Raw genomic sequence first — 25,014 nt, 5'->3', positions numbered from 1 at the left:
TCGGATTGGAAGGGGATTGGAACCATTTCTTGCCTTAACTCTTTTATCTTGGATGAGGGCATATTATTATGTAAGTAGCAAAGATCTCTGTGTGTATAGCGGGATCTTTGTTTTAATTTGGGCACTTATTTCTATGCAGAAGTTGTTACCACCATTTACTCATTTGCTCAAACCAGAAATTTAGCAATTATCCTTTTTGCTCACCTCCCACAAGCCATCCCCCAGTAGGCTTTTTTGTAGGGCTGACTCACTGTTATCCCTCAAGTCTCACCTTAAGTGTCCCCTTCAATGTGGAGCCTCCTCTGACCAACTTTCCAAAATGGCCTCAACCACAGGTGCTCTGTTGCCACGACCCTGATTACTTCCTTGTAGCACTTCTCACAGTTAGTAACTGCTTGTTTGTTTTTTACACAATGGTCATACATTCCTTGGATGCATTTCCTTGTATTCCGTGCTTATCATATCAGAACTGGGGTAATCCTGCTGCTTGTTGGTTGGCTGGTTATTTATGTATTTGCTTTGTCCACTTACCTTTTTGCCTATTTATTATCTGTCTGCCATGCTGGGTGTTAGTTCTAGGGGGGCAAAGACTTCATCTTGTATTTCCAGCTTACAGCCCAATGTCTTGCCCATAGTTTGTACCCTGTACATATATGCTGGATATCTTGTCCAAACTATATCACAGATCCGTGGTATGCTGGCAAGTTTCTAGCTCTCAAAAAGAAAACAACATCAAAAAAAGGCAGCTCCAATTTGTAGCATGTACAAATATCTGTGGTGTAAATACTGCCACCATGGCAGGTATGAAGCTACCAAGATGGCATCACTGATCAGTGAGTTGAGAGGCAATGCACAGTAGCACTTCATTGCTGCAGGCCTCTCTGCAGAAGTAGAGCTGTTTAATTACCTGTCCCACATGCATTTAGCAGCTAACCAAATCAAGCATTTCATGTGTCTCGTTCAGATGTCCACCCCTCAGTATTCTTTGAGTTCTGATAGAGAGTGTTCCTCTCTGTACAGATATAGTAGATATAAATCACTTCATGAACATAGCTATTAGTAAAAGAGTGAAAAATAATTAGGAAGTGATGGATTTTGAGTATTTGTTACATTTATTTTTATTAATTGTAACTTTATATGGTTTAATTTTTCATGATAGCTGTGCTTAACCACTGACTTGCAAAATCACTGAGAATTGAATAGTCTGCTCTCAAGCCAGTATAAGCCCCAGCACCACACTGGGGATGAGCTATGGTGGATCCACTGGCACCTCTCTGCCCTATCGCATCTGGCTCATAAACAAGGAAGGAAGACAGTTGGCAGAGATGGGTGGTAAATTGTTAATTCAGGAACATTTCTCTGAAAGCTTTTCCTTACCTCCTCTAGACGTCCTGCTACATGACACTAATATCTCTTTAGCGTATCCGTACCCATGATTTGATACGATGACAAGAGAATGAAGTGGCAGCAGTGAGGAAGTGAGAAAGCACGGACAGGGAACAGGAAGAAAAACACTCTTCACCTTCCATTTAGAGAACTAGAACATCTTCTTGACAGAGATGGTTGTAGATCCTGAAGTGCTTAGGGATCAGGAGCATTTGATCTTCAGGAAATTTCCAGAGCTGGAAGTCCCTCATGCCTTCACTGAGGTCTTAGCCAGACTCCTTGCCACTGCACGTTTATCTGCATGTCTATAGCGGGACAGAAGTGAGCCTCGGATGGTGTCTGAAGCAAGGCCTGTGGCACTCTGGGGACTGAAAGCAGAAGACGGAGGGAGGTGGCAAGCTCAGGAATAGAGGATCACAGAGAATAGGAAGAGAGCCACATGGTGGATGCACTGCCACCCTGTGGAGGGTGTTCTCCTTATAAATTGTTGTTAGAGGTAGGTCTGGTATCTTTAGGTATCAGACTATTGATACAGGAACTGTCAATCATAATGAGTATCATTTACCGTATTTGAGATTATAAGGCCACAATGACAAATCATTTGTCTGTCTTTGAAAGTCAGGGGAATGGAGTTTGGTGAATGCCCTTGACCATTACAACCAATAAACATAAGTAGAACTAAGACACTCATCTCTTTACTCGACATTGGCTAGAGCTTCTCAGCTCTTGACTCATATCTTAGCCCATACGAACCCTCATAGACCTAGAATGGGTAAATGATTGCCTTTCCCAAATAGGAAATGTTTTCACTTAAATTGGCTAGATGGAAAGGAGCATCTTAGATGAGGCACTATCTTTCATGGATTGATTCAAATAACATTTAATGAACCCATGTTTAGTGTGGGGTACTGTTCCAGGGCTGAGGTTATAGAGATTAGAGGCACAAACTCTCCATTCAACTAAGGGGTGGAGGAGGGACAATCAAGAAACTAGGAATTCTCAACATGGTGAAACCCTGTCTCTAGTAAAAATACAAAAAAATTAGCTGGGCGTGGTGGTGCTTGCCTGTTGGAAAGCTGAGGTGCGAGAATTGCTTGAACCCCGGAGGTGGAGGTTCCAGTGAGCTGAGATTGCACCATTGTACTCCTGCACTCCAGCCTAGGCAACACAGTGAGACTGTGTCTCAAAAAAAAAAAAGAAATTCTAAGCCTAGTATGTTGTGAGCTATGATGGAGAGGTGCACAGGATGGTCTTGAACCCCAGATGGAGGCATCAGGGCTTCCTGCCATGGTATTTAAGTGTGAGTAGAAGTTAATTAGATAATAAAGGAAAGTTAGGTTGTTCTGGGGAATGGGGAGCCCCACAGAAAAGTGAAACACAGCATACATACTGGGGACTACCAGAAGTGTGGACTGGACTGGAGCTTAGAATTGAAGGTAAGACTGTATACTTCCATCTCTTCATTTCTAGGGAATCTGGAAAGAAAAGAGGAGCAAGAACAAGATGACCAATGACTTCATAATTTTACCTGACACTAGTTTTCCCATTATTGTCTTCTTTTACGATTTTGGTGATCCGATTTAAGAGGTGGAGTTTTTCACTTCAAAATAGCACTGGATGGAGGACGAACAGAAGGATGTGTCGTCATGTTTGATCATTGCTTTGTGTGTTGCCACAGCTGCTGCCTATTCACACTCTGAGGCTTGGTGTGGAAGTGGACTCCTTTGATGGGCACCATTATATTTCTTCAATCGTTCCTGGTGGTCCTGTTGATACATTGGGTCTCCTACAGCCAGAAGATGAGCTGCTTGAGGTAAAATTTATGGGGAAAGAAAGACACAGACAGAAATTTTTAAGTTTCAGAAAAATGTGTTGTCATCACAAATCTCCTGAGTTATAGTGTCACCAATGCCAAGGTAATGTGAACCTCTTAGATTGAAAAAAAAAAAAAATGAACAGCTTACTGGATGATAAAGAAGTAGCTTTGCTTCAGTTCATTTTCCCCATCTTTGGGACTCCTGAGATGTTCTTTATTTAAATGAATGACTAGGAAAGAAATTTAGTGTAGTATATTATATTCTTTTTTTAGCAGAATTTGAATCCCTGAGCCTTGTTGCTGCATGTAGCCTCATTTATTTACAGGATTTATTACTTCTTTTTTTTTTTTTTTTGAGACAGAGTCCTGCTCTGTTGCCCAAGCTAGAGTGCAGTGCTGTGATCTCCTCCCTGGTTCAAGTGATTCTCCTGCCTCAGCCTCCTGAGTAGCTGGGAGTACAGGCGCCCACAATCATGCCCAGCTAATTTTTGTATTTTCGGTAAAGACAGGGTTTCACCATCTTGGCCAGGCTGGTCTCAAACTCCTGATCTTGTGATCCACCTGCCTCGGCCTCCCGAAGTGCTAGGATTACAGGTGTGAACCACTGTGCCCAGCCTATTGATTATTTCTAACCTCAGGCATACTGGTTTTCACATTTTCTCCTTGGGATGTCTCCCTCAAAATGGCAGCCTCTATTGAGCTTGCCTAGGCTCTCCAGCTTCTCTCTTTAGTCAAAGCAGTTCTAGAGCACCTATGCTTTGAAAGGACTTTCTTGAGAGGAAAGGTCTTGGAGAAAGGTCACACAAAACGACTGCATAGAAGAGGGTTCTCCCAAGAGTTAGGTTACACAAGACGCCCTAAGTTGGATTCAGTAGATTCAACTTAGTAGCTTTAGCCAAGATCAGAATCCCATGGGCCCTGATTTTAGAGTTTTTTTTTTTTTTCTAAAATTTATGTTTGCTCACAGTGAAATGACAGGGATAGCAAGTAGGTCTTATGTTGGGTGCAACTGCAATTTATTAGTAGTGTGTAGCCACCTAAAGGAGTATAAAGGGAGGGATTCTGGTTGAATTTCAATTTCAGAGGGAAAAGTGCTATGACTAGTTATCAAATTCTGTCATAAGCATGGGAAGGTAGGGTATTGGAGTCCTGTTGTAAGATGTAGTAAGTTGCTTATTTTTAGAGGTATTCAAGGGAATGGTATTGGGCTTCTTATTTATTTATATATAATAAAACAGATTCATGCCCTGTTTTATTAGAAGAATTATGCTTTCTTTTTGGTCTTTCTCTTATTGGCTGGGCATGGGCATATCTTTGTGGATATCATCCGTGATAATTTGTAGATTGAAGACCATTGCTGTAGTATATAGTTATTAGGTGTTAAGAAATGAGATACATTTATTTGGGATAAGTGGAGGTATGAGTATAACCAATTTAGTTCATTTTTTTTCTTTCCTTTTTTGTTTTTAAGAGACAGGGTTTCACCATGTTGGCCAGGATGGTCTCGAACTCCTGACCTCATTATCCGCCCACCTCGGCCTCCCAAAGTGCTGGGATTACAGGCTTGAGCCACCGTGCCCAGCTGTTTTTTTTCTTTTACTTTTGCTTTTTTTTTTTTTTTGAGATGGGGTCTGGCTAGGTTGCCCAAGCTGGTCTCGAACTCCTGAACTCTAATAATCCACTCACCTCAGTCTCCCAAATTGCTGGGATTACATGTGTGAGCCACTGCTCTCGGTCTACTGTTTTGTTTTGTTTTTTTAATAGCAAAATATATATAACATGAAATTTATCATTTAACCTTTTTTCCTTTTTTTTTTAAATTGCATTTTAGGTTTTGGGGTACATGTGAAGAACATGCAAGATTGTTGCATAGGTACACACGTGGCAGTGTGATTTGCTGCCTTCCTCCCCTTCACCTATATCTGGCATTTCTCCCCATGCTATCTCTCCCCACCTCCCCACCCGCCACTGTCCCTCCCCTGTTTCCCCCCAACAGACCCCAGTGTGTGATGCTCCCCTCCCTGTGTCCATGTGTTCTTATTGTTCAACACCCGCCTATGAGTGAGAACATGTGGTGTTTGATTTTCTGTTCTTGTGTCAGTTTGCTGAGAATGATGGTTTCCAGGTTCATCCGTGTCCCTACAATGGACACGAACTCATCATTTTTGATGGCTGAATAATATTCCATGGTGTATATGTGCCACATTTTCCCTGTCCAGTCTATCATCGATGGGCATTTGGGTTGGTTCCAGGTCTTTGCTGCAGTGTAACAGTGCTGCAGTGAACATTCGTGTGCATGTGTCCTTATAGTAGAAAGATTTTTAATCCTTTGGATATATACCCAGTAATGGGATTGCTGGGTCAAATGGAATTTCTATTTCTAGGTCCTTGAGAAATCGCCACACTGTCTTCCACAATGGTTGAGCTAATTTACACTCCCACCAACAGTGTAAAAGTGTTCCTATTTCTCCACATCCTCTCCAGCATCTCTTGTCTCCAGATTTTTTAATGCTCGCCATTCTAACTGGCGTGAGGTGGTATCTCAATGCGGTTTTGATTTGCATTTCTCAATAACCAGTGATGATGAGCATTTTTTCATATGTTTGTTGGCCTCATATATGTCTTCTTTTGTAAAGTGTCTGTTCATATCCTTCTCTCACTTTTGAATGGGCTTGTTTGTTTTTTTCTTATAGATCTCTTTTACTTCTTTGTAAATTATGGATATCAGCTCTTTGTCAGATGGGTAGACTGCAAAAATTTTTTCCCATTCTGTTGGTTGCCAATTCACTCTAATGACTTTCTTTTGCTGTGCAGAAGCTGTGGAGTTTGATTAGGTCCCATTTGTCTATTTTGGTTTTTGTTGCCAATGCTTTTGGTGTTTTGGTCATGAAGTCCTTGCCTACACCTATGTCCTGAATGGTTTGGCCTAGATTTTCTTCTAGGGTTTTTATGGTGTTAGGTCTTATGTTTAAGTTTTTAATCCATCTGGAGTTAATTTTAGTGTAAGGTGTCAGAAAGGGGTCCAGTTTCTGCTTTCTGCACATGGCTAGCCAGTTTTCCCAACACCATTTATTAAACAGGGAATCCTTTCCCATTGCTTGTTTTTGTCAGGTTTGTCAAAGATCGGTTGGTTGTAGATGTGTTGTGTTGCCTCCGAGGCCTCTGTTCTGTTCCATTGGTCTATATCTCTGTTTTGGTACCAGTACCATGCTGTTTTGGTTACTGTCCTTTTTTTTTTTTTTTTTTAAGAGTCTCACTGTGTTGCCCAGGCTGGATTGCAGTGGCATGGTCATAGCTTACTGCAGCATCAAATTCCTGGGCTCAAGCAATCTTCCCACCTCAACCTCCTGAGTAGCTAGGACCATAGCTATGCGCCACCATGCCCAGCTCATGTTTTAGCTTTTTTGTAGAGACAGGGTTTCGCTATTTTGCCCAGGCTGGTCTTGAACTCCTGGCCTCCAGCAATTCTGCTATCTTGGCCTCCCATAGTACTGGAATTGCAGGCACAAGTCACCATGCCTGGCCCATTTTAACCATTTTTAAGTGTGAAATTTGGTGGTATTCAGTGTAAATCACTACTAGTCTGTGGTAGGTACTAAAGAAATGTTGGTTGGATCACAATAGAGCAAGTACAGGTGATCCCAGCCATCAGCTGAATTCTGTATGCTTTAGTCAAGACTAGGCTCCCATGGGCCTACAACCTTGTAATAGAAGGTGTTATAATAAGGTAGTGTGAAGATTTTTTGAATTCTTAAATATAGATACCTAGTGAAAGAACTTGGGATAAAAAAAGAAGCACAGGTTTGGAGTAAGAAAAGCTGCTTTTGGTCCGAACTGCCGCAGGTTAGCTGTGTGTCCCTTTTCTTGTCACTTAACTTTTTTGAGAATCAGTTCCTTCATCAATGCCTCCTTCACTATGCCTTTGTAAGGATCTGATGAAATACCATCCATGTAAATTATAAAGCATTATCTCATTGTGGGGTATTGGCAACATTATCGCTGTGAAGAAGGCATATTAACAAGCCTTATGGGCTGGGATGAGGGTTCGATGTGGTAAAATAGTGGGGCAGCACTCGTGCAGTGTTCTGTACTCTGAAGTGTGTATGTGTGTGCATTTTCCGGTCAAAAAGTCAGGATAAAACAGGACTAAGGAGGGTCTGAAGTCTAAGGACCTTGAAAAATACTGCAAATTCTAAAATAAAAATTAGCTTCTTCTGAATAACCAAAAATACAAAATTAAAAAATCTCAGTACAGTTAGCCAAATAAACTCCTGAACTCAAAGTGTGTGTGTTTGTTTGTGTATGTGTGTGTTTAATGTACTCCTTAGAGCTTAAAACCAGAAACACAAATATGCTTTGGGGTTAGAACACTGTGCCAAGTCTCAGCCCAGAACAGCTATTTACAGCAGCTGTAAATCCCCCTAAATAGGAATTGGTAATGGGAAATGTGACCAGTCCCTTTAGCAGGGAGTGGTGAGGAGGACCAACAGGCACTGCTATAATAATTGGAGACAATTCAAATGAATAAGTAATGAGATAAATAAATATTTAAAGGTACTCCAAGATAAAAACCCAGAAGTGACTTTCTAATTTGTTGAAGTGAAACACAAACTCATACTCATGTATGGGTAGAATTCTTGCTTTGATTCTATCTACTTGCTTTTTTGTGTGTGTAAGTTACTACCCATTTAGCTGACTCTAGAACTTTGTGCACTTGTGACACCAGTTGAAATCATGGATACGGTATGGCCAGTGATGGGTTCCTGCCCGCCTCTTGTTATGTAAAGGCTGACTTGCAGTTATTCCAAGGAAAAACCTTTCATCAGCTGTTGAGCTTGCTGTCCCCTAGACCTCTTCATTTGTCATGAAGACTTTCCAGTAGAGCTCGCTTCCTAAAGTGCATATGGGTCTCTTTACCTTGTGGCAGTTTCTTTGTAAATAATTAAGAGGCAGGGAGAGATGTCTGGCTTGATGGCTAAGTGCTTGATATGTTACAGGCTTGCGAGTGTTTCCCAGGGATGGTTGACCTGAGACTCACCCTACTGCTGAAGGTTTCCAGCAGCCCAGTGTCCTCTTCCTCTCTGGTGCAGTGAAAGATTTGTAGAAGGGCTTCTCCCAGTAAAGTCAGGCTGGCCAGTTATCTGAACATTAGCACGACACCTATTAGAAATTAATGCCAGACTAAAAATATCTTTAAAACAAATAATGCTTCTAAATCCTCCTAGGAGGGTAGGAGTCAGATGTGAAAAGATTATTTGTTACCTGGATTCTGTTCATGCCTCAGCTTTTTGGGAGTAGCAGACAGATCAGCTTTTAGAGACCTATAGTTAGAACTGAAAGGACTCTTTGAACTCAAGTCATATATATGAAAAATTAGAATTATTTAGCCAAATCATCTTTGGTGCCAAGTATTATTATTATGCACCAAAAGTAATATGAAGTTTAGATAATTTTTTGTGACAAGGATTAATCGTTAATAAAAAATACTTTTTTCTTTTAAACGTGAGACACTAGCATAAAATTATTTTTAAAATTATTTTTTAAAATAATGTATTGGTTGCTGTATCAGCAGAGCATATAAGAATGTAACTGATGCAAAGGCATGTATATTTCTTTTCAGTGGAAGTTATTTTTTTAGGTTGGTATTAAGAGTGTATGGGATGTGAAAGAATATTGTGGACTGATGTTAAATTTTGACAGCCAACTGTTCTATATTTGTTAGCTATACTTTAAGCAGTAAACAGTTTTTTTTTTTTAACAGCCTTACATTTCTGTAGTGATATTCTTATAAAATGAAAATGCAAAGGAAAACAGTCTTAAAGGACTATATATGCTTATTCAGTGTATTTAAGGAGAGCTGTGTAGAGGTAGGTGAGAGAATATAACATTGGAGTATTGAAAGGAGAAACCATAGTGCTGCAAAAAATTAGGTAGATCCCTTAGCCAGTGAGGGTGTACTCTGCACACATTTTATGCTTTATCCATCAAGATGAGCAAAGATTTAACCTTAGATTTAAAAAATTTTAGGGATTTCTAACATTTCTATTTGCCTATTATTTAATTATAAATAATATGATTAAAGCGAGGCCCTTTGTTTACAGGGAAAATAAAATGATGTCCTATTTTCATTTTGGTAGATCGATATAAATAAGAGATTTTCATTTTTTCACTTGGGGCTGCCTCAACTGTGACTTGTCTCCTTGTCTTCCTAGGTCAATGGCATGCAGCTGTATGGAAAATCTCGCCGAGAAGCAGTCTCCTTTCTTAAAGAAGTGCCACCCCCTTTTACTTTGGTTTGCTGTCGGAGGTTGTTTGATGATGAGGCTTCTGTAGATGAACCAAGGCCCACTGAAACCTCTCTTCCTGAGACAGAGGTACTAAGTGAATATAGTGTGGTTCCCATAGGCATGCCCATTCATCAAAGACGCCCCGAAGACTGTACTACAATATGAAGGGAGAGGAAACCTTCACTCTACCCTTTTGTTGCTTGACTAAGGCAACAGTGCATAGCTTTTCAAATTGTTACTCTTTATTTAAGATCATAAAACTCTTTCCTTGACATGTTGCCAACATTGATGTACATGCATTTTGATTTTAGAGAACCTTTGTTTTTTCACTAATTGCCTGGAGTCATTACTTTTGACTTCTAATTCAGCTCAGTTTGTCTTATATAAGCTTAAGGTGTCGGTAAGGGTTGCAGATCTAATATACTTCCCTCTTTCAGAGCCTTAAAAATATGAATCTCTACGATAAATTTCAAAGTGAGTCTGGAAATTGCCGGTAATCCCTTCAGAAGATAAGAGAATGAAATAACATTTTATAAGCTCTTGGTACTCTTTGTTTTTTTTTTTTAAAGAGCATTATAATTATGAAAAGAGGTTTTTTTTTTGTTTTGTTTTGTTTTGTTTTTTTCTGGTGTTTTTGAAACAGGGTCTCCTCAGGCTGGAGTGCAGTGTTTTGAACATGGCTCATTGTAACCTCGATCTTCTGGGCTCAAGCAATCCTCCCACCTCAGCCTCCCAAGTAACTAGGACCACAGGCACTTGCCACCATACCCAGATAATTAAAACATTTTTTTTTTGTACAGTCAGGGTCTTGCCATACTTCCCAGGGTGGTCTCAAACTCCTGGACTCAAGCAATCCTCCCACCTCAGCCTCCCAAAGTGCTGGGATTACAGGTGTAAGCCACTGTACCTAGCTGGAAGAGTTTTGAGCACATACTTTGCCATCTTATGCTATTGGTAACCTCATCTTTTATGCTATCTTTCCCCCTTTTCAATTTCTTTTAGATCGTAATTCCACTAAACACCAGTTTAGATACATGAGGCCTTCCCTTATACTTAAGTTCTGGATTTCAGTACACATGAACCTAATCCTGCCTTTACTACCTAATAATTGTGAATCTTTGGGCAAATAACTTGACTTTCTGTTCATATTTTTCCTTTGAAAAAATGATGATACTTATCATACTTACCCATCTCATGAGTTTGTGCAAGCAGGAAATGCAGTAATGTATACAAGTTCTGAACACAATGCCTTGCATGTGGGAAGTGCTCAGTGACAGTGGGCTATTGGCTGTTTAAGTCTCCACCAGTCCATCCGTTTTTGTTTTCTTGTGTCCTGAAGTACATGAGAGTCTAACACTGTCTTATAGATACTTCAGTATGTAGTAATCTTGTTTATCCAAGAAGATTGTTAGCTCCTTGTCGGCAAAGGCCATATCGTAAAATTATTTTCTATTTCATAGTGTTTTTATTCTATATTAGGCATATAAGAGGGGCTTGGTAAATTTTTAATTATTGGTTGACTGTTTTTTAAAAAAGTTTAACTTTTATAAAAAAAATTTCAGGCAGGGGACTCAAGTGCCACACTTTTGTGACTTTTGCTATCCTTACCAAAATGAAATATCGGTGGCTGATAAAAATGCCTTTCATCTAATCTTTCAAGGTGTGTAAATCACAAACCCCACTTGCTGACTCTATGCCCCCATCTGTCATGCTTTACCACAATGGTGAACAACAGCTTTGAATTATGCTAAATGTCAACCTTGCTGGCCATTAGTTGATTGCTTTCCATTCTGTAAATACAGGAGTTATGCAGAATTGATTGTATCAAAGTGATATATTTCAGGTTGCAGTATAATATCTCATGCACCTTGAATGCCTTGAAATTTCTATAAACACAGATTTTGTAATTGTATGTGGTTTCTTAACGTCTTGGCTCTTTTTCCATCTTGGCATCTTTTTTCATTTCTCCTAATACCATCTTATGTTCTTAAACCCTATCTGGTTAGGCAGCACAGCCAAAATTCTAATACTTATTAATCAGTGAGAGTATTAAATACCCCAGTAAAACATCAATCATGTTGTATTAGCCACTGGAACTTTACTTTTTGTTGGAAGATATAAGTGTTTTCTTTTTAAGTATATCACTTCCACACATTAGACTGAAATATGTAGAGGTTATTGATCCATGACATTTCCACTCATTTCAAGTTTTCAGCTTCAGATTGTTCCCACGTTGAGGTTCAATCCACGGTGGATTGGTTATTGACCACCCATGTCCTGCAGTGACAGTTTAAGATCTGGACCAATCCTAATTTTAAAAATGTTTTTCTACCCCATAGTCGATTGCCCAAAGCCTCCTAGATCTGATAAGCAACTTCAGCAAAGTTTCAGGATTCAAAAATCACTGTAAAAAAATCAGTAACATTTCTTTACACCAGCAACATGCAAGCTGAAAGCCAAATTAGGAATGCAATCCAATTCACAATAGCCACAAAAAGAATAAAATAATAGGAATACAGCTAACCAAAGAGGTGAAAGATGTCTACAATGAGAATTATAAAACACTGCTGATAGAAACCAGAAATGACGCAAATAGAAAACATTCTATGCTCATGGATAGGAAGAATCAATAGTGTTAAAATGGCCATGCTGCCCAAAGCAATTTTTAGATTCAATGCTATTTTTGTGATATTTTTCATGGAATTAGAGAAAAAACTATTGTAAAATTTTTCTAAATTTTAAGGAAATTTGTAGAAAAATTTTTTGGAACCAAAAGAAGAGCTCAAAATAGTTAAAGGAGTCCTAAGCAGAAAGAACAAAGCCTGTGGTATCACACACTCAAATTCCAACTATACTACAAGGCTATAGTAACCAAAACAGCATGGCACTGGTGAAAAAAAAAATAGACACACCAATGGAACAGGTTAGAGAACCCAGAAATAAAGGTGCACATCTACAATCATCTGCTCTTTGACAAAGCCGACAATAATAAGCAATGGGGAATGGACTTCCTATTTGGAAAATGTTGCTGAGAAAACTGGTGACCCATATGCAGAAGATTGAAACTGGACCCCTTCCTTTCACCATATACAAAAATCAACTCAAGATGGATTAAAGATTTAAATGTAAAACCTAAAACTATAAAAACCCTAGAAGAAAACCTAGGAACTACCATTATGGATGTTGGCCTTGGTAGAGATTTCATGATGAAGATTCCAAAAGCAATTGCAACGAAAACGAAAATTGGCAAGTGGGACTTAATTAAACTAAAGAGCTTTTGCATAGCAAAAGAAACTATCGACAGAGTAAACAGGCAACCTACAGAATGAGAGAAAATATTTGCAAACTATGCATCTGACAAAGGTCTAATATCCAGAATCTTTAATAAAGAAGTTAAAACAGCAAGCAAAAACAAACAGCCCCATTAAAAAATGGGCAAAGGACGTGCACAGACACTTCTCAAAAGAAGACATACACGTAGCCAACTATCGTATGAAAAAATGCTTAATATCACTGATCATTAGAGAAATGCAAATCAAAACTATAATGAGATACCATCAGGCCAGTCAGAATGGCCATTATTAAAAAGTTAAAAAATAACAGATGCTGGGGGAGTTGTGGAGAAAAGGAAACACTCAACACTGCTGGTGGGAATGCAAATTAGTTCAGTCACTGTGGAAGCATTTGGAGATTTCTCAAAGAACTTAAAATAGAACTACCATTCAACCCAGCAGTCCCATTACTGTATATATACCCAGAGGAATATAAATTGTTTTACCATAAAGACGCATGTGTGTATTCATCACAGCACTATTCCCAATAGCAAAGGCATGGAAGCAACCTAATACCCATCAACAGTGGACTAGATAAAGAAAATGTGGTACATACACACTGTGGAATACTATGCAGCCATAAAAAAGAATGAAATCATGTTTTTGCAGCAACGTGAATGGAGCCAGAGGTCATTGTCCTAAGTAAATTAATGCAGAAACAGAAAACCAAATACCACATGTTCTCACTTGTAAGTGGGAGCTAAACATTGAGTACACATGGATGCAAAGAAGTGAACAATATATGCTGGGGCCTGCTTGAAGGTAGAGGATAAGGATGAGAAAATTACTTGTCAGGTACCATGGTCATTACCTGGGTGACAAAATAATCTGTGCATTAGACTCCTGTGATACACAATTTACCCATGTAACAAACATGCATACATACCCCTGAACCTAAAATAAATGTTGGAAAGAGTAAATATATACATAAATAGATAAATAAAATAATTTTTCTAGCTAGCAATTTTCCTAATTATAGAGGAGTTTTCCTTTCCCTTTTTTGATTACATTAAATTGATTCTCTTATACAGGTCTTTCAAAATTATGTTTGTAGAGATGATGCATTTTTATTTACTTTGGTCACCCAAAGTTTTAAGAAGCCTGCTTTTAAAAATCATTTACTTGGTACCTTTATTGAGAAAGAGTTTCAAAAGAAACACATTCAAAGATAGGTAATTTTTAATATGTTAAACAGATATTTATTGTGTGCCTACTATGAGCCAGGTATTTATATGGGTTGAGCTGATAACCATGGTAACTCTATGGTATCCCTCTCAGAGTCTCCATTCTAGCTTAGGAGCCAGGAATTTTGTTCATTGCTTGCGCTATAAAAGATAATTTTTGAGCTTTAGATAGAGTATTTTGGGGAATGCCAATCAGATGAAAACAACAGTCCAATGCTATAATTCGTATAAAAACAGAAGGTTTTTTGAAGCAGCTATTCTTCTGCATAGTGGATTTATTGACCCATTCATTTAACTTCCTGGAATTCGATATAGCAGTGACTCTTCTTCCTAAAAAGACAGGGAGTCTAGAATAGAGGGCCTTTCAGGTGTAAAATCAAGAAAAGTGACAAAGGACCTGTATGCTGGGCAGTTGTGCTGTCCTATTTCTTCTAAGGTCAGATTTTCATTATTTCAACTCAGTGATTTTTCTTTATCTTTAGACCTATATGATGTCCAAAGACTTGTATTTTTTTTTTCTCACCTTATTTTCTAGTAAAGTTTTGGAGCTAGCAGAAGTGGTTCCCTGTCTTGCTCCAGCCTGTCTCTGGGTTGACATCTCTTTCTCTGTCTCTCTCTGTAATTATGAATCCAGGTATTGCTACTTACAAATCTTATAAGCTTCTACTTTGTATGATGTTTTCATTTACTTAAATTGCATATTTTTCCTTTTATGCTTCTAATGGGATGACAGAACTCATTGAAGTATAAGAGGTCAGTGTTAATACTTTGAATGAAATAGATTCTTTACATTAATAAAAAACTGTATGAACAATCTGAATTTTTAAGTGCTTGAATTTTTATGAAGATCTTATCCTGGAGTGTGTGTACCCCAGAGCATGCCCCTTCTATAAAGACTAAAAAGAAAACTACGCATGCCAAAGAGAATTCCCAGTTTGAGAAGAAGCTGTGGGATTCTTGATATGTGCATTCTTTTCAGAATTGAAGCATAGTGTTTTGAAGCATTTATCTTCTTTGGTGTTTCAGGTTGACCACAATGTGGATATCAATACTGAAGAAGAAGATGATGGGGAGTTAGCACTGTGGTCTCCCGAAGTCAAGATTGTTGAACTAGTAAAAGATCGTAAAGGTTTGGGATTCAGCATTTTGGATTACCAGGTATAAGAACCTGTATAGAGGTGTTTTCTTTGGAGTGATTGGTTTATGTTAAAGTTATGTGAAGTCATAATTGTTTAAGACACCTATTGACGGCTGGGCGCGGTGGCTCACGCCTGTAATCCCAGCACTTTGGGAAGCCGAGGTGGGTGGATCACCTGAGGTCAGGAGTTCAAGACCGGCCTGGCCATAATCGTGAAACCCCATCTTAAAAAAAAAAAAAAAAAAAAAAAAAAAAAGACACCTATTGACTTAAGCAAAACTGAATCCCAAAGATGGAATATCATACTACTTTCAATTGTTATCTTTAAAATTAGTAGCTCCCTTAGTGAGTAAAGTGATGGATTATATAGGGACTGGACAATAAGGGAAGCAGTAATTATATTTCCATGGGTGCTTTTAGAGATGGGAACTTGATGAACTTGTTTATATGGAGGAATTTTGTTCCTCAGCTTTATTCAGATATATGTCACATACCATAAAAGTCATCCATTTTAAGCATATAGTTCAGTTGTTTTTAGTATATTCACAGAGTTGTGCAACCATCACCACATTCTAATTTTAGAACATCTTCAACACCCAAAAAAGAAATCCCGTACACATTAGCATTTGTTCCCAATTCGTACTCTCCCTCCCTGTCACATGAAGGTTTGTAGTTTAGCTTACCTATTAATTTCAATGTGCTTAAATAAATAGAAATGTTCTTGGTCAAGTCTTATATTGCATTTATATTAATACGTAATAGCTATGTATTTATATACTTATAGCTACTCCAATTATAACTAGGGTAAAGTTACTGATACATTTGGGGGAGGGAGATGTAGAAGGTCACAACAAGACATCTATATGTTATACAATTCTACCAGTTACTGTCATTTATTTAGACTGCTGATTATTTGGGAAAATTAAAATTGTTGCCAAGAAATCTCTTAACTTTTAAGATGCATATTTTACTACTTTAGTGCTCCCTAAACACATTGTGGTTTAGTAAAGCAGAATGTACTCTATTAAAGCACATAAAATGCCAAGTGATATTAAAAAATCAATTCTTTTTTTTAATATAATAAGGCAATCAGGGATAGATTAAAAGAAAAATAGTTTGAGTATTATATAGGAATATTAAATTCTATTTTTTTTTTTTTTTTTTGAGATGGAAGTCTTGTTCTGTCACCCAGGCTATTGTGCAGTGGAACTATCTCAGCTCACTACAACCTCCATCTCCCGGGTTCAAGTGATTCTCCTGCCTCAGCCTCCTGAGCAGCTGGGATTACAGGCATCTGCCACCACGCCTGGCTAATTTTTGTATTTTTAGTAGAGACAGGGTTTTACCATGTTGGCTAGGCTGGTCTTGAACTACTGACCTCAAGTGATCTGCCTGCTTTGGTCTCCCAGAGTGCTGGGATTACAGGCATGAGATACTGTGTCTGGCCTAAAGTCTATATTTTGGCAGTGTGATTTAAGTTTACCGAAATAGATACCTATTTCATTTTTGCTGGCATATTTCTGTGCCAGATAACCCTCTTTCTTATTAGAACTTCTCTTTGGAATATTACTGAATGATAAATTGTTGATTCCAAATATTTTGGGAAATATTTTTATCAAAAAATCTGAACATAGTTAAGCCTTTGAAAGTTTAGATATTGGTTAATATTAGGGTATATAAAACAAATGGTGAGGACTCTTTTTTTTTCCTCCCCATTGTGGCTATATTACCTAGAACCACTAGATGGTTAATAAATATTTGCAGAATGACTTAATAAAGTTTAGGTTAGCCGAAATGAGGCCTGACCTATATTTTTATTTTTATTTTTATTTTTCTGTTTTGAGCCAGAGTCTCACTCTGCTACCCAGGTTGGAGTGTAGTGGTGCAATCTTGGCTCACTGCAACCTCTGCCTCCTGGGTTCTAGTGATTCTTGTGCTTCAGCCTCCTGCGTAGAGCTGGGACTACAGGCACACACCATCATGTCCACCTAACTTTTCTATTTTTTGTAGAGGTGGGGTTTCACCATGTTGGCCAGGCTAGTCTCAAACTCCTGACCTCAAGTGATTTCCCCTGCCTCAGCCTCCTAACATGCTGGGATTACAGGTGTGAGCCACTGCATCTAGCCTAGGTTAGCCAAAATTAACTGGAATAGAATCAACAAATTTAGTAGGAATTTGTTAATAATTGATTTTGATAATTGGGATTCAATTTAGAAGACACCTTTCAGATGTGGTTTTAGATACTCAGGTATGTTTCCATTTCTATTATTGTAAGAATCTATATATATTTGCATTCTTACATAATAAATATTTATATCATAATGGTTGCTCTGATGCCCTTAAATTACATTAAGTTTTATATTTTGAATAGTGCACATATTAAGGCAGAGAAACGTTTCAGAACTTAGAATTCAGTAAAGGATGGAAAGAAAAACTAGGTAATCCTTAAGAACTTAATCACTACTTCACAGGAAAACCCCCTTCTGACCTTTACACTTAAAAATACATATAGTCAGTTCTAACTGTAGAATTTTTTGTTCTTCATTGCATTCCTATAGGTATGTATTGTAACTTCTATTGCTTTTTGAAATTTTATTTTAAATTTATAAAATTCTGGGATTTTCCTTTTCATCTCATTTACCTCACATTCAGCAGCATACATACTGACAATTGTTTCTGTACAAATTATATAATTTTCTGCCAACAAAGGATTAGATATTCTTTCTGTCTTTGTGCTTCATAGTTGATAACTACTTTGATTGAAATTAAAGGGCTCATCTTACTTACTTCGACAGCTAAACCTTGGGGCGGATATTGGGGGTTACATTCAATCCTAACTTGGATGTTTTTCTTAAATCAGTCTTAAGTATACTTAGAGATGTGTACAGCACGTTTTCACCATTTGTCAGTGGTACCTAGAACTATTATCTACCGTGACATTTAGATGACAGGTAAACACAATTGAAATTTGGTTTTGGACAAGTTAATTAATGTGTTATATCGTCCCTTGTTGTAATTAGGTAATAAATTTTAAAGTTCAAAAATATTTTTTGCAAGGCCAGGCAAAGGTTTAGCAAAAGCCATGAAAGGCCACATCCCTGGCTATTATTGTATTCGGTGTGTGCTGTATGAATTTATTAGGTAGCTGAGTAGGGCCAAGGCAGATTAGGCCTAGAATGTTTAGAACAAGAAGTACTGCAGAAACATTTAGCCACAGAGAGAAAATATTAGTAAAGTGGGAGAACTTTTAGGTTATAGAGAGCTTACTTAGCAATATTGAGGAGATTGGAAATTTACTTTGGAATATTTCATTTTAGTTAACCACTTTTCTCATGAACAGCCTTTTCTCTAGAATAAGAACTTCTTGAAGAGCCTAACAAAATTACATGCATCTATTTCACTGGTGTTTATGTAACCTCCTCATTTATAAAATAGAGATGCTAATCTCTAGCACAAAGGATTGTGTGGATTAAGTGAATCAGTGTGTAAGAAAATAGGAAATGTTATGTTATTATGGAAATGTATTAACAATTACTCAGTTTAGAAAATAAACACAAAAGTTTTGATACTGTCTTCAAAGATGGCACCATCCTATAATGTTTGTACTCTATCCATTTTTAACTCTCTAGATTAGAAAAAATAATAAGTAGATGCCTTTGTTTAGTGAAGTCTAAATTTAATTTTAAAATTGCATTCTAAAATGCAGCCAATTCTTCATAAGCTGTATGTGAATTACCCAGCTGTGGATTATTAGCCAGAAGTTTGCTTTTTATGTAAATTGAACTGAACTTTAGAAAAAGAGGCCAGGGGCATTGGCTCACACCTATAATCCCAGAACTTTGGGAGGCCAAAGTGGGCAGATTGCTTGAGGCCAGGAGTTTGAACCAGCCTGACCAACATGGTAAAACACTATCTATACTAAAAAATACAAAAATTAGCTGGGTGTGGTGGTGCACGCCTGTAATCCTGGCTTCTTAGGAGGCTGAGGCAGGAGAATCCCTTCAGCCTGGGAGGCAGAGGTTATGGTGAGCTGAGATTGTGCCACTGCACTCCAGCCTGGGTGACAGAGCCAGATTCTGTCTTTAAAAAAAAAAAGAAAAGGCGGGGTAGGGGGAAGATGAGTGAGCAGTTAAAGGAGCTTGCATTAGTCTATAGAACAGTAGGGTAGCTCTCGAGACAGGTCAGTGACTCAGAATATTGATGGAAGTTGTGTAGCTGAGGAAAGAGGTTTACCTTTATACCTGAAATGAACAGTTGAGTCTGATACACAGTTCTGCAACTCAATCATGTGGCCAAAGTACAAAGTGTGAAAATTCATTTCATGAAAGACACTTTCAATTAGAGTGGATCAAAGGCAAAAGAGAAAGCAATAAGGAAGACAGTAAATATGATGAGGTTGTAAGTTTCTTTCTTAGATTTTATGGTACAAGTAGTAGCTTTGTTGGCTATTATGTGAAGAGGTAGAAAATTTGTTAGTCTCAAATATGCCTAACCACTCCAGATAGTGCTAGTTAAAATCCCACTCTGTATGTGTGCCATATTAGAAGATTCACTGATCCATATCATGCCTTACGGGATTGTGTCATGTTAAACAATGGTATGTAATTTTTCAAGAGCCTTAATATTATGGCTTGACTCTAAGCAACAAAACTCTTCAGAAATTGGGTTGTAAGTTTTATATTGTAATTCCTTGCCTATTTGTAGGTGAGGTTTTTATATTATGCCTTAATTATCTCTGTCTTGTTTCCCTAGTATTTATGTGTAATGTCTGTATTCCTTAGACTATTGTCTCTGTGGAAGATTACTTATACACACACTAGTATTAATACCAATGTTGGGTAACATTTATTGAGTGTTTACTGAATGCTAGATAATGTTCTAATTGCTTTACATGTAATTAGACCATGTATTCCTCACCAGAACCATATGAAAGAGATATTCTCGTCATTTTAGAAGTGAAGAAACTGAGGCACAGTAAAGTTAAGCAATTAGTCCAATTCATACAGGCAGTATATGGTAGAACTAGAATTTGAACAGAAGCTGGGGCCCAGGTCTCTTTTTTCTTTCTTTTTCTTCTACCGCCTCCTCCTCTGCCAGGTCTGTGCCTTTAACCATCATACTATACTGCTCTTTTCTTTGTGAGTGCTGTTTCCATGTGCATTTTATTATGGGGCATCCCTATAATAAATTTATTACAGAAGACCTTTTTGTTTTTCCAGCTTGTGAAAAATTTCATATCTTAAAAACTAAGCTACTAGATAGTATTCTCATTTTTCATGCTTATATGAAAGTTTAGCAAGTATTAAAAATTAATATAGTGTGCTCATATGCATTGTGTAAGAGCTATTTTTTATTGCTTCAGAAGACAATCATTGCAAGTTTAAGAATTCTAAACTAGTACAAGTAATTTGTTGTGGGTTAATGTTCAGTAATGAAGCAATTATTAGGTAGTCCAAGAGTCTGTAATTTTTAATTTCTACCAAAAGGTTTGAAAAAAAAATTAGAACTCTATGGATTTTACCTTCAGTTGACCTTATAAATTAAACATGGCAAGTAGATATTTTCTGGTGTTTTGATTTATGTTGAACTTTGAATAACCCCTCATGATTATAATTCAGTGGAAATGTTTGACATTAGCCAATTTTTGAACATTAGCTATGATATTGCCATCCTTGATACTTTTTGAATTTCAGTGATTTGGAAGATAAAATTTATTAACCAATAATTCTCCTCCTTCCCACATCCTATTGCTCATTTCTCTCCGCTCTTGAGTGACTCAGTTTTTGCCAAAGCAGATGTTTTTGAAACACTATTTTTATCTCTCTTAAAGTGTGAGAGAGATAAAAATAGAAAGCATAATAACATAGCCACTGAGAGGTGATTCATACGTAAATACTGTTAGTAATGCTTTAACAATGTGAAAGACCAAAGGCAAATGGCAACTCAATAAAAAGAATAGTGGAAATATTCCTCCCTTTAAAAATGGACAGTTATTAATTTTTCTTAACAGAGGAAGTGGGTTATAAAACCAGGATATAAAATACTGCAGTGTTACTGAGTCTTGGATATAGTATGCCTTAGTATTTGTGCAAAAAATTTACTGTGTAGTTTTGACTGCCTATTAACTCTATTAGAATTCTCTTTTTAAAAGATTTACAAAAGTTGTAGGAAGGGATTGCATGCATTTCACATATATCTTTAAGTTGTCTTTTTCCTTATGTACAACAGAATGACTTTCTGAGCACACACTGAAAATGTTTTAAAAATAGGTAATACTTACATATGGCATACAATTCAAAGGTGTACAAAGATATTCTGTGACAAGTAAATCTACCTCCTTACTTCTTTCAGGCAAAAAAAACCTCTGTTTTTCTTGTCCATCCTCTCAGAAACACTTTATATATACATGGTTATATAAGTAATAGTCCTTGCTTAATTTAAAAACATTTTTGTCATATAAATGGATTATATCATACACCCTTTAAGGGCTCTGTGTTTTTTTTTCTTAAAATTATATGCTCTTTCACTTTGGTATTTATAGAGCTACCTCTTTTTAATGACTGCATAGTATTTTTATTGTTGATGTACGAGAATTTATTTAACCAGCCTCTTGTACCCAGTTGATGGGTATTTTAAGTAAGGCTTTAGTGGATATTTTTGTGATTCTCTTTTGTTAAAAGGTGGGAATAAATCTTGTGGTAGGTAGGTGATAAATTCCTAAAAGTGGAATTGCTCATCAGAAGAGCATAGTATGTCTTTTAAATTTTGGTACATATTTACCAGCTAGCTTGCATTTAACAGTTTGTGAGACTTACATATGTTTAGACCACTTCAAATTGATCCTTTCTTATGTAGGGTTATTTCTTTATTCAGATAATTCTTGTGGAAGATAGTATAAGCGGGTGTGTAATTCATGAATTTGCTAATGGTTTTCTATGATGTGGTTAGATAAGTGATAGCAATATATAACTATCAATTTTGTTTCAACTTTATATATGGCAGTAATTAATTTATTGGCCTTTGTAGCTAAGAGGGCATAAAGTATTTACATTCAGACTATGGTATTAGTGCCCAAAACTCTATTTCTATTTCTTCCACCAATTTTTATTTATTCTTTTTTCTTCTTCTACGAATTTTAATCATTTCATTATTTTTTTTTAAGAAAATTTATCTTTAAAGTGTTAGGGTTGTGGAGAGGGGATTAGGACTTTAATTTCTACCAAGAGATTTGAGAATTTGGGTAAATGCTAATATCAGAATATACTGTTCAATAACCTATGCAAGCCTACTATCTTTATGTTCCTCTTAGCTAATCAGTTTACAGAATTTAGGATTTAACATTTGATGGGTATTGACATAATTTTAGCACATTAGTAGTATATAGAATGGTAACATTTTAAAGTTAAGTATGAAACCACATTATTTCCAGAATCTAAAATATAAAGGATAGGCATGTACTGTAAGTTATTATACAGTTTCACTTTAATGCTCAAGGGATCTTATAACATGGCCACTGGCATCTGGGTTTTTTTTTTTTTCCTCTTGCTTTTTTTTTTTAAGAGTTCTTTGGGTCCACTTCACCCATGTAAGATATTGGTACTGAGCAAAATGCAGTCAATCTGCTACTAATGGCTGTATCTGTAGTCGTGCAGATATATTATATGCCTTACTGTTGAACAAACCACACAGCTGCATTTAAAGGTCACTTTTTGCTTAACAGAACTTAGGGGAACTGATAAAGGCTACTTTTTGCCCATCCCTGATTCCTATCTACATTTATTTTTATTAACATCAAAGTTCTGTAAGTCCCAGTGCCAACTGGGCCGAAGATTTCTTTTCACAGGGGATTTGCTTCCTTTCGCTCTATGGGAAAGTTCTGTATCCTTTAAATCATTTTAAGCTGCTTCATTTGAAAAATAATTCTTAGTGGTGTGCTCATGGAGTGGATTGATTGTGGCTACTGGGGAAATTCTCTCATGGCTTAAATATTGCTTTTCAAGCCTGCGAAGTGGGTGAATGAAGGGAGCCCACTCCTGGTGTGTGCAGTTTGTAGTGTGCTCAGGATGATGACTGACTTCCAAAAACCTCAGTGCAGCAAGACTAAAGGCATCGGGAGACCAGAAGCCACTTAATAAGAGATCAAAGAGGCTGTGTGTATATCAGCTTGAAATCCAGATAGTACAGATCAAAAGCTTGCCTTAGTGAGGCAGCTGCAGGGGGATGAAGTTAGCAGGAGGCCCCAAAGATCTTAAGTCAGGCCTGATGTTGAACTTTGCAGGGATTTCATGGCTCTGGAATATGAATTTGGCAAAAAATTCCATTGTGTCTAGTGGGGGCGAAGGAGAATAACGGGCAAGCAGCAAATGCTTGTCAGCTGGGTGGTGCTTTCTCATAGGGTAGCTTTCCTTTTAGCACATGTTTGTCCATGCAGTTTCTGCTTCATACTCAAAGGCTTTGCTGAGGAGGAGAGGTTCTTGAAGATGGTGAATCTGCAGTATTATCTTTAATGAGTATTTCAGAAATGGCCAAACTATAATTATCAGTGTTTTTGGAATGGCCACAGAGAGCTAAAATGTGGGCATAAAGGTGCTCAGATTTACTGCCATGCCTGGTAATCACATCTCTTCTGCGAAGTGCTCAAGATATTCCAGGAAGGGTGTGGGTATCAGCCTGGCTATGCATCTATCTCTCATGTAATTAAAAAAAGAACAACTATTTTTTAAAAAAGGAAAAGAATAGGAATAGTTCATCTAAAGAAGAAACTTGGTCTCTAGAGGTATTTTATCACCAGTCTTCTACCTGCAGCAATGGGTGTGTTTTGGAGTTCCCACTTGAGTGTGATGTGAGTATTAAGAACCATGGTAGTAGATAAAGTCATAGCCCTTCCTAGAGTGTGCCAGAGTGATTGAATCAGATTAACAAATAGGTATTGGGAATCTGTTTGTTCAAGGCGTGGTGATTTGTGCTGCTCCGCCCTGTTCGTGGGTGTCGTTCGGAGCAGGCAGTGATCCAGAAAAGCCAGGCTTTCCCAGTGAGTGCCTGGAAGTGGTGCTGCCTCCTTCTCTTACCAAACGTCTAGTCTGTGAATGATGCTTGGAAGTGGATTGACTTGACTGGCTGATTCTTACACACAATTTGTAGGGCTCAAGTTTCCCTTTCACCCCCTCCCTCTGTATTTTATTTTAATCTGATATTGCAGGTTTTTTTTTTTTTTTTTTTCGAGCTGGAGTCTGGCACCGTCCTCCGGGCTAGTGTGCAGTGTGGCAAGATCTCTGCTTACTGCAACCTCCACTCGCTGCAACCTCTGCCTCCCAGATTCAAGCGATTCTCCTGCCTAAGCCTCCCGAGTAGCTAGGATTACAGGCGCCCACCATCATGCCTGACTATTTAATCTGATACTACATTTATCAGTACAGTGCCGTGAACATAAAGTATGGTTGAGCACTACCTTACGAGTCAGAAAGGGCCCAAATGTCCAGGTTTGCATCCTGGCTATGCTCCTAGGACTTTGGCAAGCTTGTTAGTCTTTCTTATTCTCCATTTACTAAAATGATAATATCTAAAATAGAAGTAATATTTGCTTTATAAGGTTACAAGGACTAAATAAAAAGATGAGTATAGGTTGGGTATGGTGACTCATGCTTGTAATCCTAACACTGGGAGGCTGAGGCAGGAGGATTGCTTGAAGCCGGGAGTTCAAGACCAGCCTGGGCAACGTAGTGAAACTGTCTCTACAAAACCAAAAAAAATTTAGCTGGGCATGGTGGCATGCACCTATAGTCCCAGCTACTTGGGAGGCTTAAGCACAGGAGTTTGAGGCCACAGTGAACTGTGATCACACCACTGCACTTCAGCCTGGCTGACAGAGTGA

General features: G+C 37.7%; 1 protein-coding gene across 15 annotated transcripts in view; it reads left to right on the top strand.

The window, feature by feature from the left end:
• Positions 1 to 25,014, top strand: part of PATJ (PATJ crumbs cell polarity complex component) — a 395,978-nt gene that overhangs the window by 72,382 nt on the left and 298,582 nt on the right. For all 15 annotated transcript variants that reach the window (XM_032296822.1, XM_032296813.1, XM_032296821.1 and 12 more), the window contains 3 exons: positions 3,065 to 3,199; positions 9,415 to 9,576; positions 15,032 to 15,163. In XM_032296822.1, the coding sequence (XP_032152713.1) occupies positions 3,065 to 3,199; positions 9,415 to 9,576; positions 15,032 to 15,163 (429 nt within the window). The remainder of the gene's footprint in view (positions 1 to 3,064; positions 3,200 to 9,414; positions 9,577 to 15,031; positions 15,164 to 25,014) is intronic.

The sequence above is a fragment of the Sapajus apella genome, unplaced genomic scaffold (genome assembly GCF_009761245.1).
Source record: "Sapajus apella isolate SASKATOON/1434 unplaced genomic scaffold, GSC_monkey_1.0 scaffold36, whole genome shotgun sequence".
Classification (NCBI taxonomy): domain Eukaryota; kingdom Metazoa; phylum Chordata; class Mammalia; order Primates; family Cebidae; genus Sapajus; species Sapajus apella.
The sequence above is the reverse complement of the archived record's forward strand: the minus strand, read 5'-3'. Positions and strand labels throughout refer to the sequence as shown.